This window comes from Chroicocephalus ridibundus, chromosome 7, assembly GCF_963924245.1.
Source record: "Chroicocephalus ridibundus chromosome 7, bChrRid1.1, whole genome shotgun sequence".
Lineage (NCBI taxonomy): Eukaryota > Metazoa > Chordata > Aves > Charadriiformes > Laridae > Chroicocephalus > Chroicocephalus ridibundus.
In genome coordinates this window covers 24,384,389-24,399,639 of record NC_086290.1, presented here as the reverse complement: position 1 = coordinate 24,399,639, position 15,251 = coordinate 24,384,389, and the positions used below count along the sequence as shown (strand labels likewise).

Genomic DNA, 15,251 nt, shown 5'->3' with positions numbered 1-15,251 from the left:
TTAAGACTTTAAAAAATGTATTTATTTTTATTTCCATGCAATCTAACTAAAAGACATAGGGTGAGGAAATAAAGAAAAAAATTATTTTATAGAATCATTTAGGTTGGAAAAGACCCCTAAGATCATCAAGCCCAACTGTTAACCCAGCACTGTCGAGTCCAGCACCATTGTATTTACTTACGCTAACTTCCATGGCTGGCATTATGCTATTCTTTCTAGTAAAAAGCCAAACACTTAAGCGAAAATTTCGCAGTTCTTGTCACTTTAAAGAAGTCATTATCTTAAGAACCTCTTTATTACAGCATGAAGACAGCTCTAACTCTACCATCTGTTCCAATAGCACAAGTTATCCCACGTACAAGGGCAGCATACTGCTCCAATACATTTCATTCAGTTTGGTAAGTAACCAAAATAACAGGATCACAGTTATATACTTAAGCCCCAATCTGTTATTAAAATTCAGTGTAAACACGTAGGGTTTTTAATGAGCTGTTGAACAATACTGTATATAACATCTCCTAAAAGGAAAAGAGAACAAATCCTTGCTTAGTGAACTGAATTTTATACTAGGACTGTTTTGAAGACGTCAGCCTTATTCAAAGACTGCACTTAAAGCCCGCATGTCAAAAATAAAGTTACCTCGCTGGCAGCGCTCAGAAAATAATGAGCTGAAAAGAGAGTCACCACTGGCAAACTTATGGTAAAGAATTTTAGAAAATTCTCCTGCAGAATACCTAGCTGCAGTCACTCTAATTATTAAGTTTCCATTTCTCAAAGAAATAATTTCATACACAGATTGAAATGTACAATCTGTTTATACATTTAAAGCACAGAAAAGGATTTATGGCTACCAGAATCGGAAAACAATTTTTAGTGTAGGCTCACCCTAAAATGGTCTTAATGTATGATGCAAAACCAGGGTACTACGAATCACCAACTCTGATAGCTTTTTCCTAAGGATGTCCTAGCATCTCTTCACCCCCCGCCCCATATGAGCAGGAAATCAAAACAAAAATACAAATTCTAGCTATAGAACGTGCTCCTATATACCTTGTCTCAACATAAGATTCATAGAATTCGAGAAAAACTTTCTTTTTCTTCTGCTGGTTCCTGCATGATTTAGTTCTGCACTATCAGTAAAGTCATATGACATACCTGGATAAGCCCCACAGGACAAATGTTTCATCCAGGAAACATATTATTTATTGCATGTATTTAACAAGGCTACTTAGCAGCAGTTGCAAAGGAAGAAAAACCAACCTCAAAGTCTTTGCAGAAAGGCTTTATTACCCTTGAGTTCAGAAATAGAGGAGATTCCAAAGTAAGGCACAGGCTTGGGATGAAACACACCTCCATGAAGTTATTGGTTACAGAGTACTATGGGATTCTGAAAATAGTCCTATAAATCTAGTATATGAAATTTTATCTCCTAATCCTTAGTCATACCTCTCCATATTAAAAATAATCACTTTCAGTGATTTTTCCTTTAACGGGCAAGAACTCTCTGACTGACAACAAGCACCAAATTTCAGCTAAGAAAGCGCAAAAGGAATCTCCATGGAAAGAATTGGCCTGTTATGCCCAATCTGCATATAACACGTCCTTTTTGAATATTATTTTTTCTCTTCTAGTAGAATGAGCTAGATCTTGTTTCACAACTTAAGATTTTCACATCTAAGTGAAATTACTCTCTTGCCTCCTGAAATCTGTTGTTAGAGGAAGGACACTTAGTGGGAAGGGCACAGTTGACAAACAAAAGGACTTCTTATTGCTTAGCTCAGCTGAACAAGATGCTCAAGACACTAACAGATGTTTCCATTTTATGCCAAAAGAAATTTAAGGATTAGTTCTTTCATGCAGAGACATTTTTTTAGCACAGTAGTGACCTGGAAACTTGAAAGCAAAACCAGCTAATTCAACTAATGTTTGACTCAGGACTGGAATTTTTGAAAGCAGGATGCGTTTGCTCATTGCATTACAGTGTACTTTAGACCAATCTGTTGGTAGTGTTACTGCACAGAAAGGGAAATATCCCCTTCAGTGAGATCAAGTTTTTGGGTAACATTTTGCTTGGAACTCCTTAAATCTGTAGTATGCAAACACTTAAAAATAAAGCTACAGTATTTGGTCAATGTTTTTTATCATTTATCATACATTTGAAATAATAATAAGCAAACACCATCAATGTCAGAAAAAGAAAAGCTTGTCCACAGATTCTTTTTGAACTAAAAAAAAAAATAATACATCTTTTGTTCAGAAATAATTTCCTGCTTACATCTTTCAAAGTTTTACTTTCTAGCAAGAAAGTGTATAGTATTTGCCTCAGAAGGTATTTTTCTGAAAACAATGACCAATTTTTAAAACTATATGAAAACAATTATGAAATTTACTCTGAATTAATCTACTCTACATAAGCAACCTTGGTTACAGCGGGCAAATTTCAATTATCTGTGGATGACAGATTCCAAGAAAGCCAGCAATTGTGTCAGAGTAAAAATTGCCACAGTTTTTCCTCTTTAAAGCCAGTATTTAAGCTTCTAAAGGCTGATTATTTAGTTAGATCTACCTAAGAGCCAGTGTGTCACCTGGGACCAACCTATAGGAACTAATGTAGGGTCACAGGTTACATATTCTTCTGAGAAATCATTCTGGGGAGAACAGTTATATTTTATCTTACATGGCTGTTCACGTCTCTCCTTACACCAGCAAGGAGAGTCACAGGCAGCACTTCACTGCTTCAGAGGTCTTAACTGAACGTGTTCTGTTAAGCAACAAGAATTGGCTCTCAAAGTTAAATACGAAAAGCTGTAATGTGGCTTTGTGAAGCAATGCAAAACTCTGTTTGGAACAGCTACCAGAACTGCAAAACAAACAATAACATACCAATTAATGTAAAATTGAATTTCAGTAATGCTGTGCAGAATTTAGCATTCAGCAGAAGAGGGTGAAGTCTTCTGCTGGTCCCTCCTTCCCATCCACTCATCCTCCCCTTCTCTGTAGTGGCTCAGAAAACTGTTACAGGTTAAAACAACTCTTTCAACTTACTCTATGCTGCCAAAAATACTTTTAACTGATTAAGAGTAATTCCTTGATCGGGTTCTTTTAATGGCTGCAAGAAAAATGGTGTTTTGAAAGTAATACCCAAGACAGTGAAATGACATCTCAGTTGTGTGGTTACACTTAATTGTAAAATATCTTCTTCTAGAGAACGTCTGCATGGATATTTAATGACTATATAGCCTATAGATTGACTAGATACCTACGCTAAAAATGTAATTAGAGGAAAGCCAGACACTATTTAAAAATAAGGACCCTATCAAATGTAAACACTACTACAACATGACAAAGTGTTCACTACATGTAGAAATGAAACTGTAAGGACTCACAGTTGTAATTTCATTTACCTTTTTGCATGATTTTTTCGTAAGTGGTAGCACTGTTCATATGAAATACTTACATCTTTAAAGTACCGCTGTAAAGTTGTAAGCCTCACATCGTGCAGTGCTGCACAGGTATCCCAAGGGTATATTTGCTCCTCTTCAGTAGTTGGTAGTTTCTTTGGCTCAGTGCTATTGCGGCATTGTCCCAACACTGTACGGAGAAAAGCAGCAGTAAAGAATGCAATGGATAACAACATGCTAAACAATCAAAAGAACAATCAGGAAGTTCTGGTTTGTAACTACAATGTGCTTTGTTGATGTTAAACAGTAAAAAAAATTATTAAAGACATTGAACACTGAAAGCTGTGCTTTTGCATTTGTACATAAAGTACATATACATACACAAATACACATACATACATACATAAAGACACACTGATGGCTATTTTATTTTCTTTTTCTTTCAATGCCTATTTTCCTGCAGGAAATTCTATTATATACTGCTGTGTTTCCAAAAGCTAACAGGAACTATGAGGGAATGAAAATGTTCGTTCTTTTCCCAAACATTTAAAATTTTTCTCAGTATCCTTAGACCTACACATGTGCCTCACGGAGGATCATCCGCCAAAAAAAGTGGAGACTCTTCTCTTTCCAGGCTCCATGAGACACAACAGTATTTATGCACACATACTAAAAGCTGCAGAAACACTGCTTGTCCAAGAAGTCAAGCATTGGTACCTGAGGATGCTTGTAATAGGACAACTAGCCCCGTAGGTCTGTCTTCAGTAGAAGGACCACTTTGTCCACAAATAACACAATCATATATTGCCTCAGAAACATGCTGTTCCGATGTAGCTACCTCCATGGCAATATCAGCATCTGGTGATTCTAAAAAAAGGATAAGAAAATCAATATTAAACAGAGGGAAAGAAATCCAGTTGTATCTGCACTGAGGTAGTGATGAAAAAACTCCAAAATAATTTCTGTAGTTTATCTACAACTAATACACTGACAGTTACTTGAAACTAACCTTGCTGCTTCAAACAGAAAGACACCTACACACTGAAGTACAAGTTTTCCCATATTCAGTGGAATTAAATGTTTAGTTCAAGTTTTGCATTAAGCGTGATCTCTTTAAAACTTCTACAAAGCAGAGATGTAACTTCTGTTTCATTAGATACTATATTGAAAACTCTGACAACAATTAGAAGGAAAAAGTTAATCTGCAGACCTTAGAAATAATTTTAAGATGCTTAGACAAAGTGAATGAAACGTGCAACTAAAACCAAAAGATTATTTTTAATATGAAACTTGAACAAGCTTTAAAAATATGTGGTGCATTAAGAAAGTAATCTGCTGCTATGCAGTAGACATTTAAACATTTACTGCATACAAGATGTATCAGAGATCTGTTTTTTCTAATGGGCCACTTTATTATTTCCTAGGTGCACAGACAGAAACGTTCAAGGCTAAACGTTCAAACGTTCAAAGGACTGAAGCAACTGCACTTGACGAAGCTTTGTTCACGTGACAGTTGTTGGTGGTGATTTCAGGGCAGGACGCTAAATAAAATGGAACAAATTTTATGTTATGTTACAATCCAAGGTAAGAATTCTTATTGGCCTGAAAGAATAGCACCTTAAGACTAAATGATCCTCTCCTGACTGATCGGGAACACATACAGTCAGCCTTTTCATCGAGACTCTAAGGGTGCTTTGTTTCTTTCCTAGAAGATAATTTTTCCAAAGGAAAACACTTCCTCCCCATCTTAACTCCTTGATTAAGTAAGCCAAGGTGCTGGATACAGAACCCAAAAACCTTGAGTGCAGCAACAGTCCTCATGCAGAACTGCTTTTAAGAGAGCTGCTCTCTGATGAAAATCCACGCTAAGTTCAGCACAGGAGGCCTGTTGCTATAAGAGGTGTGTTGGATGCCAGGCAGCATCTTTCTTTGCTATGAAAAGCTCCATGCAATGCTCTCACAGGGCAGAATCAAAGTTATGTTGTTTTAGTAACTATTGATTTTCCAGTCAGTTCTTGAGGGTCATATGAAAATGAACTCCTGTCTTCATGGACATACAGTTCTTAATATTGTACACACGTCTATCACCATCTAGTGGCAGTCAGACGTACAATAAAAAGTAGAATGCATCAACTGTAAATGTTTTTTAAGTCTAAACATACAGAAAACCTATGAGGAACTGTAACACAGCAGGGAGGAAATAAACACTAGAGATATTTTTTCTATTTAACATCTCCTCATAGTTGTGTAACGCATGCTCACATATGCCTGTGGATTAGGAGCACATACCACAAGAATTACTAGAGAGTTCCACCCTTATTGACCTTTTTCTAAAATATTGTCAAGAAAACATAAAACACACATCCATTCAACATTTTTTAAGACATGTAGTAAGAGAATATAGTGTGTCAATCAGATTTTGAACAACTCAATGGAAGTCCTCAAAATCAGTCATTTAATTTACAAAGGAGCATTCATCATGAATTGCATATCTTAAACCTGAAGGGAAAAAAACCACAGATCCTGGTACTTAAAAGGTGTTTCAAATAATTCAGTATAGGCAATCTATACTTCTATTGCCTACGTGCAACAGGGACATAAAAATCAGGCTAATTTAATTTTAAAACTCAGCGATCAAACGCATGTTTCCTTCACAAGTACTTAGATCTAGTGCTAGGCTACTTTAGCAAACAATAAAATTTCAAGGGAACTAAACTTCTAGCATAAAGGAAGACTTCCTAATAAAATAATTTCCCCCAGAGCTAGTGAAAGAAAACAAAGCAAATTAATACAAAATCCATTGATAAGAGAAATCAGCAAGGATTTAAAATCTCAAATAATTAAGCACACCAAAAAAACCCAAACAAACAATAAAAAAAACCCAATTCTTTTTGAATGGACTATGATAAACCTTGATTACTGGCTTAACATAGTTGCTAGCTTCTTTGGAAGGTAAGACCTGGGCTATGCTTTGTTTGAAAAGGTACATTTTGGCAGCGTAATTCATGGGTGAAAATATATTAGTGTCAGTCTGGAAAGAAGAGAGCAAGCTATGCATACAGCAACAATCTCAACCTTGGTTTTCTTGCCTTCCTGAGATTTGCCTCTGTGGAGCTCCTGTGGAAGCCGCAGACCCTGCCTCACCAGCTACATGATCCACCCACAGTGACAAGGACCCGGACAAACATGTTTCAACTCAAAAATACTGTCGAAAATGAGAAAGACTCCTGCAAACCTTGTTCTGAAATATTTCATTAGCGCACTGATACTTCTGAATATAAAGTAACTGCAATGTCTCCATTCTACTTCACTTTCTGTTATGTATTTCCTATTCATATGGAGAAAAATAAAACTAAACTGCACTGTTCTGCAATATGGAAGCTTAAAATGCCCAGAAACTTCTAGCTTCACAGTCTTCTCCCCGCCCTCCCCCTCTCCCCCCCGCTTTTCTCCATTTCATGTAAACAGAAGTACAGAATTGCTTTGTGTTTTCCATGGCAACCTGTGAGGTATTTATTTAAAATGACTGGAGTTGTAATGCTATTTTATTCATTTGATTTAGAAAATACAGGTTCTTACCTATTTTTAAAGCATGAACTAACATTTTCTAACTCCCAAAATACAATTATATAAAAGACAGCTTAATAAAAATTATTACCTTGTTAAATGTCCTTTTATATTGATTAAAAATCTTTATAGTTAAACCTTAATAGAACATAAAATTCCTTCTATTCTAGCTAAAAACCCTACCCAAATCGCCACCAAGAACCGTCACATGAACACAGCTGCATCACTTGCAACTAAAAGGTGAAGAATAATCTAAAAATCTCATTATTTTGTTTCCACTCATACATAAACTCCCAACATTTTTTGCTGACCCTAGGAAGACCTTTCCATGAAAACAGCACTAGCGCGTTATGTCCCAGAACAACGTTGCCTTATTGAGCGCCAAAGGAATCTTCTGCCAGACGTTTGCTAAGATACTCCTCTTCAGGCATATTACTCCTCCATCTTTCAAACAGGTTTTGCAGGAGCCTGCGGTTCTGTTTTGTTTTGTGTAAAAACCTCTGGCACCCAAAAGAAGACATCTCATCGCTTCACTGGAGATACAGAAAGTAGGTAGTGACAACGGCAGAGCAAGAAGACCAAGATGGCTTCAAGTCGCCAGGCTGAAGCACGTCTTTACTAGCCAGGCAGCAGTCACGCAAGAAAGCAAGTGTATTTTCTTGTCAAGCGTCCTTTGGAACACAACCAAAGATGCTTAGTTTCAAACTCTGACTCTCCAAAGATTTAACCTAATTGATTTCACAGAGACTTGTCCTGATGATGTCAGTGTGTGTGAAGAAGGAGCAAATGGGAAATACAAGATAAGACACATGGTATCGGTATCAGTTCACAAAGGTTTGTCTAAGGTTATAACACACACCCACCGCCCCTACAGTGGGTTCTGGGACTTTATCCTTGTGAATTATTTCAGAAATCTGGATAAATATGAACCTCAGTAAAAACAAAGATGAAAACACCAAAGGAGGATGAAAACATTTAAACTGTGACAGAAATCCAGGGTAGTGCCAAACGCTATCGTTCCCATGGGTTTTTAAAAAAGTTAATTATTTAGCTCTTTGTTTGGTTTGTACCAATAGGATTGAGAGACCCAAAGTCACAAAATCCTAGCATTTCCCACCTCCTAGCAAATCAGTCTGCTAAAATCTAGCACAGTTTTGCTGCAGAATGCATTGCTGCACGAATTTTACTTCATTTGTACTCTCCAGAGTTACAGATTCACTCCCCTTCTTTCCCCCTATCCAGCAAAACCCCAGAACTGAAAGGGCTCTGTAAACACAGTAAATATAGTTTACAATATTTTGACTGGATTCAACATTTTTCCTGCTGTATACATTGTGTGTCAAAGCGGCCCCTCAGCATCAAAGCAACCATTAGCATGCTAATGTTCTTTGCCCTGACCCAGCATACGTATTCTCAAGAGATCAGTACCTAATTTATTTTTCTATCTGGGTTCAGAAGATTGAGCGTTAGGAAATGTGTGTCACCTTGCATTAAAACTCTGCACTTCTTTTTAACTCTAGCTAAGGAACGTTTGCTTGAAGGACAAAATGACGTCCTGCTGAGACTCACAACATCAGAAAGAAACACAAAAATCATATTGCATACTTACATGAGGCATTAAAAAAAAAAAATCATATTGGGCATTTCAGAGCCAGCAAAACTATTGAAGGGATGCAAGATACCTTAATATTTATAATTCACAAATTAACCAATTCACAATTTTTCACTAAGATACTTTTGATTAGGTAGGTTCATCAGCTTGCCTCAAATGGATCATAATATTTCATGTTTAAAAAATGTAAATAGACAGGTCTTGACAAATTTTACCGTAATTTGTTAAAGACAACTATTAACCTGCGCAGAGGGATTTATTTTTGTTCTTAACAAGTCCAGCCTGAAAGGCAGCGAAGTTTCAAAAATCTCTTCTGTGGAGTTCCACGTCATGACGGATAAACCACTGCCTCACACTGCGGTAAGTACTCTCAAAACAAAGACGTAAAAGCAACTATTACTAGGAGACTAGAAGGCCTATGGAGTTGACCCTGTACATGACAACACATTTTTGACTCACATTCTCCTGAGGCATTTCAAGAGCTCTATCTGCTGCCCTTAGAACGATGTTTCTTGGCTTATTTTTCTACTTTTTACGTTTGTCCTGCAGTCAAACAGCTAAAGACAGCACAGTGGATTCTGTTTCATCCTAGTTCATTAACATAACTGTTTCTAAATTTCACTTAATTACTTCCAGGCAGGCTCGAACAGCAATGCATTTCTGCAGATGTCACAGGATGTAAATAGAAACTAACAGGGGGCACAAATGGAAAGGGCTAAATAGTCAGAATTTTTTTTACAGTGATTATCTGCAAGAAAATGCCAACCTTTATTTTCAGATTCCAGATGATTTTGTGAATTCCAGTTCACATAAATAATTTTTGCTGGTAAAATGAGACACACTTAATATGAAAAATGAACAGTGAACATGGGTAACTTCCTTTTAAGCCATGTTTCACAGCAGCATCCCAATTTTTTATGCTGAGGGTAGTGAAACATGGGAAGGAGTTGCCCAGAGAAGCTGTGGCTGCCCCATCCCTGGAGGGGTTCAAGGCCAGGCTGGACGGGGCTTTGAGCAGCCTGGTCTAGTGGGAGGTGTCCCTGCCCAGGGCAGGGGGGTGGAACTAATTTAACTTAAACTCATACTCATCTGTGAGCTTTGTGTTGTATTGCACATTCTCCAAACATAACACCATATATATAGTCAATATTTGCTAAAGAAATTTCAAATGATTGCTGTGTCCAAAACCTGCATAAGTATGAAGGAAAAAATCTTTTCAGCAACCTATGAACTGAAGGGAATTCAACAATTTCAAAACCTAGACCTTTTCAGCAAAAGCAGTTGTCAGATTATTTCTAACCAGTGCTTAAACTCAAAACAAAACTACATAGCAGATAACATTTGATTGAAAGAGGGGGAAAAAAAAGAAAAAAGATTCCTGCTTTGTCTTATCTTTCAGAAGTGCTAATTTTCACTGAAGTCATCCAGATGATGAAAATATTTTCCATTGCTCAGTTAAACACAAGCAAACTAATCAAGATTATGTGCTTCTACAGAGCAGAACCTGAAAGAACTTATCCTCAGGAAAAGCAGCTGATTCTGCTGTAAAACCTGTACTTGAAATAGAATACAATGTTATTTTTAGCAACTGAGATGACCAAAAAATTATGCTTTCCTTAGTTCTATATATAAATTTGAAATGCAAAAAATCTACCTTATCGAAATTTGAGGCTCTATAAAGAAATTATCCTAAATTTTATTATTACAGATTAAAGAAATGGCAATCTTTAAAAAACAAGCTAAATATATGAAAAGGTAAATACTTTAACACACATCACATACATACATTTAATAATTTCATCCAATGCATATAAAGAAAAAATAGGAATAAAATTATGTCCTACAGATAAGGTGTTATCTTTTAAATATTTTCAAGATCATTTAATCTATTCTCTAGCAATTATGTATTCAGTATTATCTGTCCTAGAAAACACAACTATAAGCCTCTTAAGAAGTACTTGGTGAACAAGTGGATACAGTAGTGGAATCTGAGGGGAGGGGTTTTTGTTTGGGGTTTGTTCTTTTTTTAAACTGTTTGAGTAAAAACCTTAATACTAACATGGAAATAAAATTAAAAAAAAATAATTAAAAAAAAAAAAAGGCAAGCAAGCAACCACACAAAAGCTTACCAACATCCATGGCAGTTTCCATGAAGCTTTTCTGCCTTGAGGCAAATTCAGCCAACAATTTCTGTTGCCTTTCTCTGGCCTTCTGTCGCCTGAGTGAAAGGAGAGGGGGGAAGAGGGAGGGGGGAAAAAACAACAGTATATATAACGGAGGGGAAAAATGTTTACAGTGTCAGGCTAATTACAGTCACCACCTTCAACAATATCATTGAAAATTCAAGTTTTCTCTAAATAAGGGATTAATTTTCAAAGCCTAAAAAAGGAATCTCTCGCTTTAAAAGTAATGTTTAAGAAGTAAGAGTTACTTTCTTTTGATTCTGAAAGAAAAGAATAAAATCCTTTCCTATGTAAGCCCTTCAGAAAACCAAGGGATCCTTTAACAGATTAGGACATGGCGTCATAAGAAAAAGAAAGTCTTGAAAGCTATTTTTCTTTTACAAAAGGGAAGAACAACAGAGTGAAAAGTGAGCTATTGTACAAAACTAAGTACTCCTGTGAGCAACCAATGTTTACAAGTTAATAATAATAATAATAATAAGCCTACCTCGCTCACTTTTGATATCAAGCTTGATGCCAAGGGAAACAACTACGAATAATTTCTTTTCCAGCTAAGGCTCCTCATGCTGGTTCCTTCTCCCCCACCTCCACCCTAGATACTGGTCACCATCAGCTTTTATACTTGGACTGAAAGAAGGTGGGGATTGCTTCCAGACCAAAGGCCCTTGTCTCCCTGGAGCCGAGCTGACTTTGCTAACTTTTCCCTCATAGCATAACACAGCTCTGGATTTACAAGTGGAAGACATTAGAGACTCCTTCTTCTATTTAAACTGTATTAGTGATCTGCACAAAGCCATTCGACAAGCTATTCTATAACTCCCTATATATACGTACTGCAGTGGGTAGAGAAATATTGATGGATGTAAAAAGATAAAGAAAATAGACATTGATTTTCTTCTTCCTGAGGTAGCAAGAAAGGATCTTTACTTAGACAAGAGTTTACAAATAGAGGAAATGGAAGAGTTCAAGTGGGAAAACCAAACAAAACTCCCACCACAGCTTCTCACCACATGGCAACGTGCCATGCCCCATGGAGAAGGGCTTTCCCAGCATCTCCCCAGCGCAGCCAGGGAAGTTCCATCGGAGCTACAAACTCTGTGCATCAGCATTTACAACGAATTCTTCCCCCCCGCTCAGAGATGATTCAGATAACTAACAAGGGATTTAAAAACATCCCTTGGCATCTGATATGCTGATGGGTTGCTCTTTAGTCTCCAGCACTGTCTGATGATCGTTGTCCTGGCACAGGAACAGGCACGCACAGGCCCAAAGCAGTGAATATGCTGTAACCTGCTATCCTGAGGTGGTCTGTTTGTAAGTCAAAGCTTCCAACTTGCCTTTTTAAAGGCATCTTAAAAACCCAAATATCTCTGCCCATTTATCTGTCACATTGTACAGCCACCATTTCTCAAAATAACTTCTATTTACAACAATCCTAAGATTCATTATTCTGAAGAGCATACCAGGGCATTCATGAAACCTGTTTTTATTTATTTCTCCCTGCAAATTTCTCAATATACGCCTTGACTAAAAGCGGAGTGATTGTAAATAGAGGCCTTTAATAAGAAGACATAAACAAACTCTGACAGATTCAGTACAGCTCAGTAATTTTCCATGATGGCCCATGGGAGTATGACACTGCAATTGAAAAAATACTGCAAAGCAGCTCAAGCTCTCTACTAGCCCTGTATTTCGGTTTCTATGGCGACAGCCCATTGCCTAAGTGATGCCAAGTTTGTCATTCTATGTAACCAGAGTAACCAAAAAAGGGGGAAATCACTGAACGCTTGCAGCCTCCTTGATCTTCACCAATACGAAACTGGACTGGGGGGAAAATGAAAAATAAAACAAAACAATCAAAAAATAGAGTAAAAATTGCACAACCTGACTATACGAGCACTGTCAGTTTATGAGATTAATCATTTCAGTTATCACACTGTCCATTAATAAACCTCATGGGTCCCCAATGCCATTATGGATTTGAGGAGAATAAAACAGTCGCTCAGAACAACAAAGAACTGGAAACATTTATTTTCATCATTATGTTTCAGTTTTAACTGAAAACTTAAAGTGCCCACAATAGATCCTTGAAAATATCACATCCTTTATAGGGGTAAAGGAATGACTTTACCCTTTTCTATAGGTAAAGTTACTTGATTTATCAATTCTCATGCTTCTCCTGTACATAAATCCAGCACTATTAAGTACCACAATAATGAGGAGGTGCCCAAGATGTAGCTGTGCTTTATCTAAAGCAGTCATTCAGTCTGTCCTTTTCTGAAAGGCCATTTTACATGCTAACTCTTGACTGTTTCTCTCATTTACTGAACTATTACAAGGGATGCTGAAAATTAAACCATTAACTGATCACGTGTAATACAAAATTTACTTTGTAAAGTATGCAACTTATAAAAGAGTATTAAATCCACTTGTATTTTTTTATGTTTAATTTTCTAGTACAGTGTAGATCTTGGACATATCAGAGAGAATTTAGTGAAAAATTTGTTTTCAAATAAATTAATTATTTGGATAAATAAAGGCAATCCAGAAACCATCTGAGTCAGATAGCTGCATGTTTCTAGCCAAATATCCAGAACCATAATCAAGAAGTCTGGTTACACAAACCATGAATACATCAACATAATGCATGGACGAGCACTCAAGAGTATTCTTGTCCATTCCAGTGAGCACGGTAAGTTCTCTGTCCTGACCACCCCACTCTTGACTCCCCAATCTTCTAAACCTATCCACCGTCCCCGCGCTTCAAATGCCATGTTTCAGTCCTTTGCACTAACCAGTCACCAATCTCTTCCCACTGCTCCACTGCAGCCAACTCATCCTTCTGGCTGGCTCTATTACATCCCCCAAATGCCAGTCTCTGTCTTACTTGTGCCCTCCCGGCATTTGCATTCCTATTCCACGTTCTCCTTCTCCTATCAGCTCCCAAGACCCCATTCTCCCCCACTGAGATTTTCACTAAAAATTGGTTCTTTCGTTTGCTACTCTTCTCCAACTATTTCTGTCCTGACAAGCCAGTTCTTCCCTAAAATCCACAACTTGCCAGCTTGTCTTCCCACACCAACTATTCACTTCACCGGGCATCTTCCCAAAAAACCAGCCCAAGACAGACATCTGGCATGCAGGTTGTCAGGACATGTTATAAGAAAATATGAATATGCTTTTTAAAAAATTAAAGCCTATAAAAAAAATCAAAAATGAAATTTTAAAATTGAATGTGTCGGAGAAACGCATCATTACTAACCCACATATAGTAAACAAAAATAATCATGGTGTGACGTTTGCATGTGAGTGAACAGACAACACAAACCAAAAAAACTTTCTAACTCATCTTAAGATTGCACAGTTAAGCCTCAAAAGTTAATACAGTCTTAATTCTGCACCTTTTTATATATGAGTGACACACATGGCAATATTAAAGGCAAGCTTGTATAATCACATAAAATTACTATGAAAGTTTTCTAATTTAAAGCTCTAAATTAGCAAGGTGCAGGTTCTTACTCAGTACCAACGTAAATCATGTATATACAAAATGGATAAAGAACAGAGCTGTAGAATTAAGACTTATTCTTTAAATAAGTAATTCACGCAGAGACCTACAGACAGATCAATCAATAGATGCACAACACATGCTGCCTTTCTACCGCCCCTTTACTTTGTTGTTAAAGTTACCTTTCTTCTTTGTCCAAAGTTTTCTTCTCTGCAGAACTAATCTTTTTTGGTGGGACAGGAGGTGTCACCTTTCTGCATATCTCTTCAATTATACGTTTATTCAATCTGCTCTGTACAGCAGCTTTCAATAAAATTCTTTCTACTGCTGTCATTCCATCACCGTGAGAGTATCTTGGAATTTCCGTGTGGATTAAAACATCCACATCATCCAACCATGGAGGATAGTAAGAGTTTTGTTTTCCTGAGAGTTTGTGATGCAACTTAATCAGCAAGGACAGTATGCTTTCCTTGACTTCTAGAATGGCTGTGGTTAGCTGTGGAGTTGCACCAGGTGCTGACCATTTCATTGATGTTTTGGGCCGAACCACTTGATTTGCCTCACTGGTGTTCCGATTGATGATCTCCTGAAATTTCTTTCTGCGTTCTGCAACCAAACTGAACACTTGAGCTGTCCCTGAGTTCTTGGGAAAAAAATTACAATGTTTAATTTTAAAAAAAATACAACGATAAACAACACATGTTTAAAAACTATAGAAAGTATTTTAAATTAAGAGGAAAAGCACAAAACATTTGAAGTTTCCTCTGAACTTCTAAAATGTATGGAAATTCGGTAGCAAAATACTAACCCTGCATATCATATTTTTAAACAAATCTGTTATACACAGCTGCATAAAAAGCCAAGTACAAAACAAAAATATCATCCACACCAAAACAACTAACAAGTGGTGTTGCTCTAGTCAAAGTTAGAATTCTGTTCTCCAAGTAATATTTCCTTACTTTTTCTGGAATATTCATAAT

At 36.9% G+C, this 15,251-nt stretch overlaps 1 protein-coding gene across 6 annotated transcripts in view; it reads right to left on the bottom strand.

Moving 5' to 3' along the window:
* The window catches only part of UBR3 (ubiquitin protein ligase E3 component n-recognin 3), a 114,151-nt gene that overhangs the window by 44,245 nt on the left and 54,655 nt on the right, over nucleotides 1-15,251 (bottom strand). For all 6 annotated transcript variants that reach the window (XM_063340279.1, XM_063340280.1, XM_063340281.1 and 3 more), the window contains 4 exons: nucleotides 14,454-14,914; nucleotides 10,710-10,798; nucleotides 4,119-4,268; nucleotides 3,458-3,591 (listed from right to left, as the gene is read on the bottom strand). In XM_063340279.1, the coding sequence (XP_063196349.1) occupies nucleotides 3,458-3,591; nucleotides 4,119-4,268; nucleotides 10,710-10,798; nucleotides 14,454-14,914 (834 nt within the window). The remainder of the gene's footprint in view (nucleotides 1-3,457; nucleotides 3,592-4,118; nucleotides 4,269-10,709; nucleotides 10,799-14,453; nucleotides 14,915-15,251) is intronic.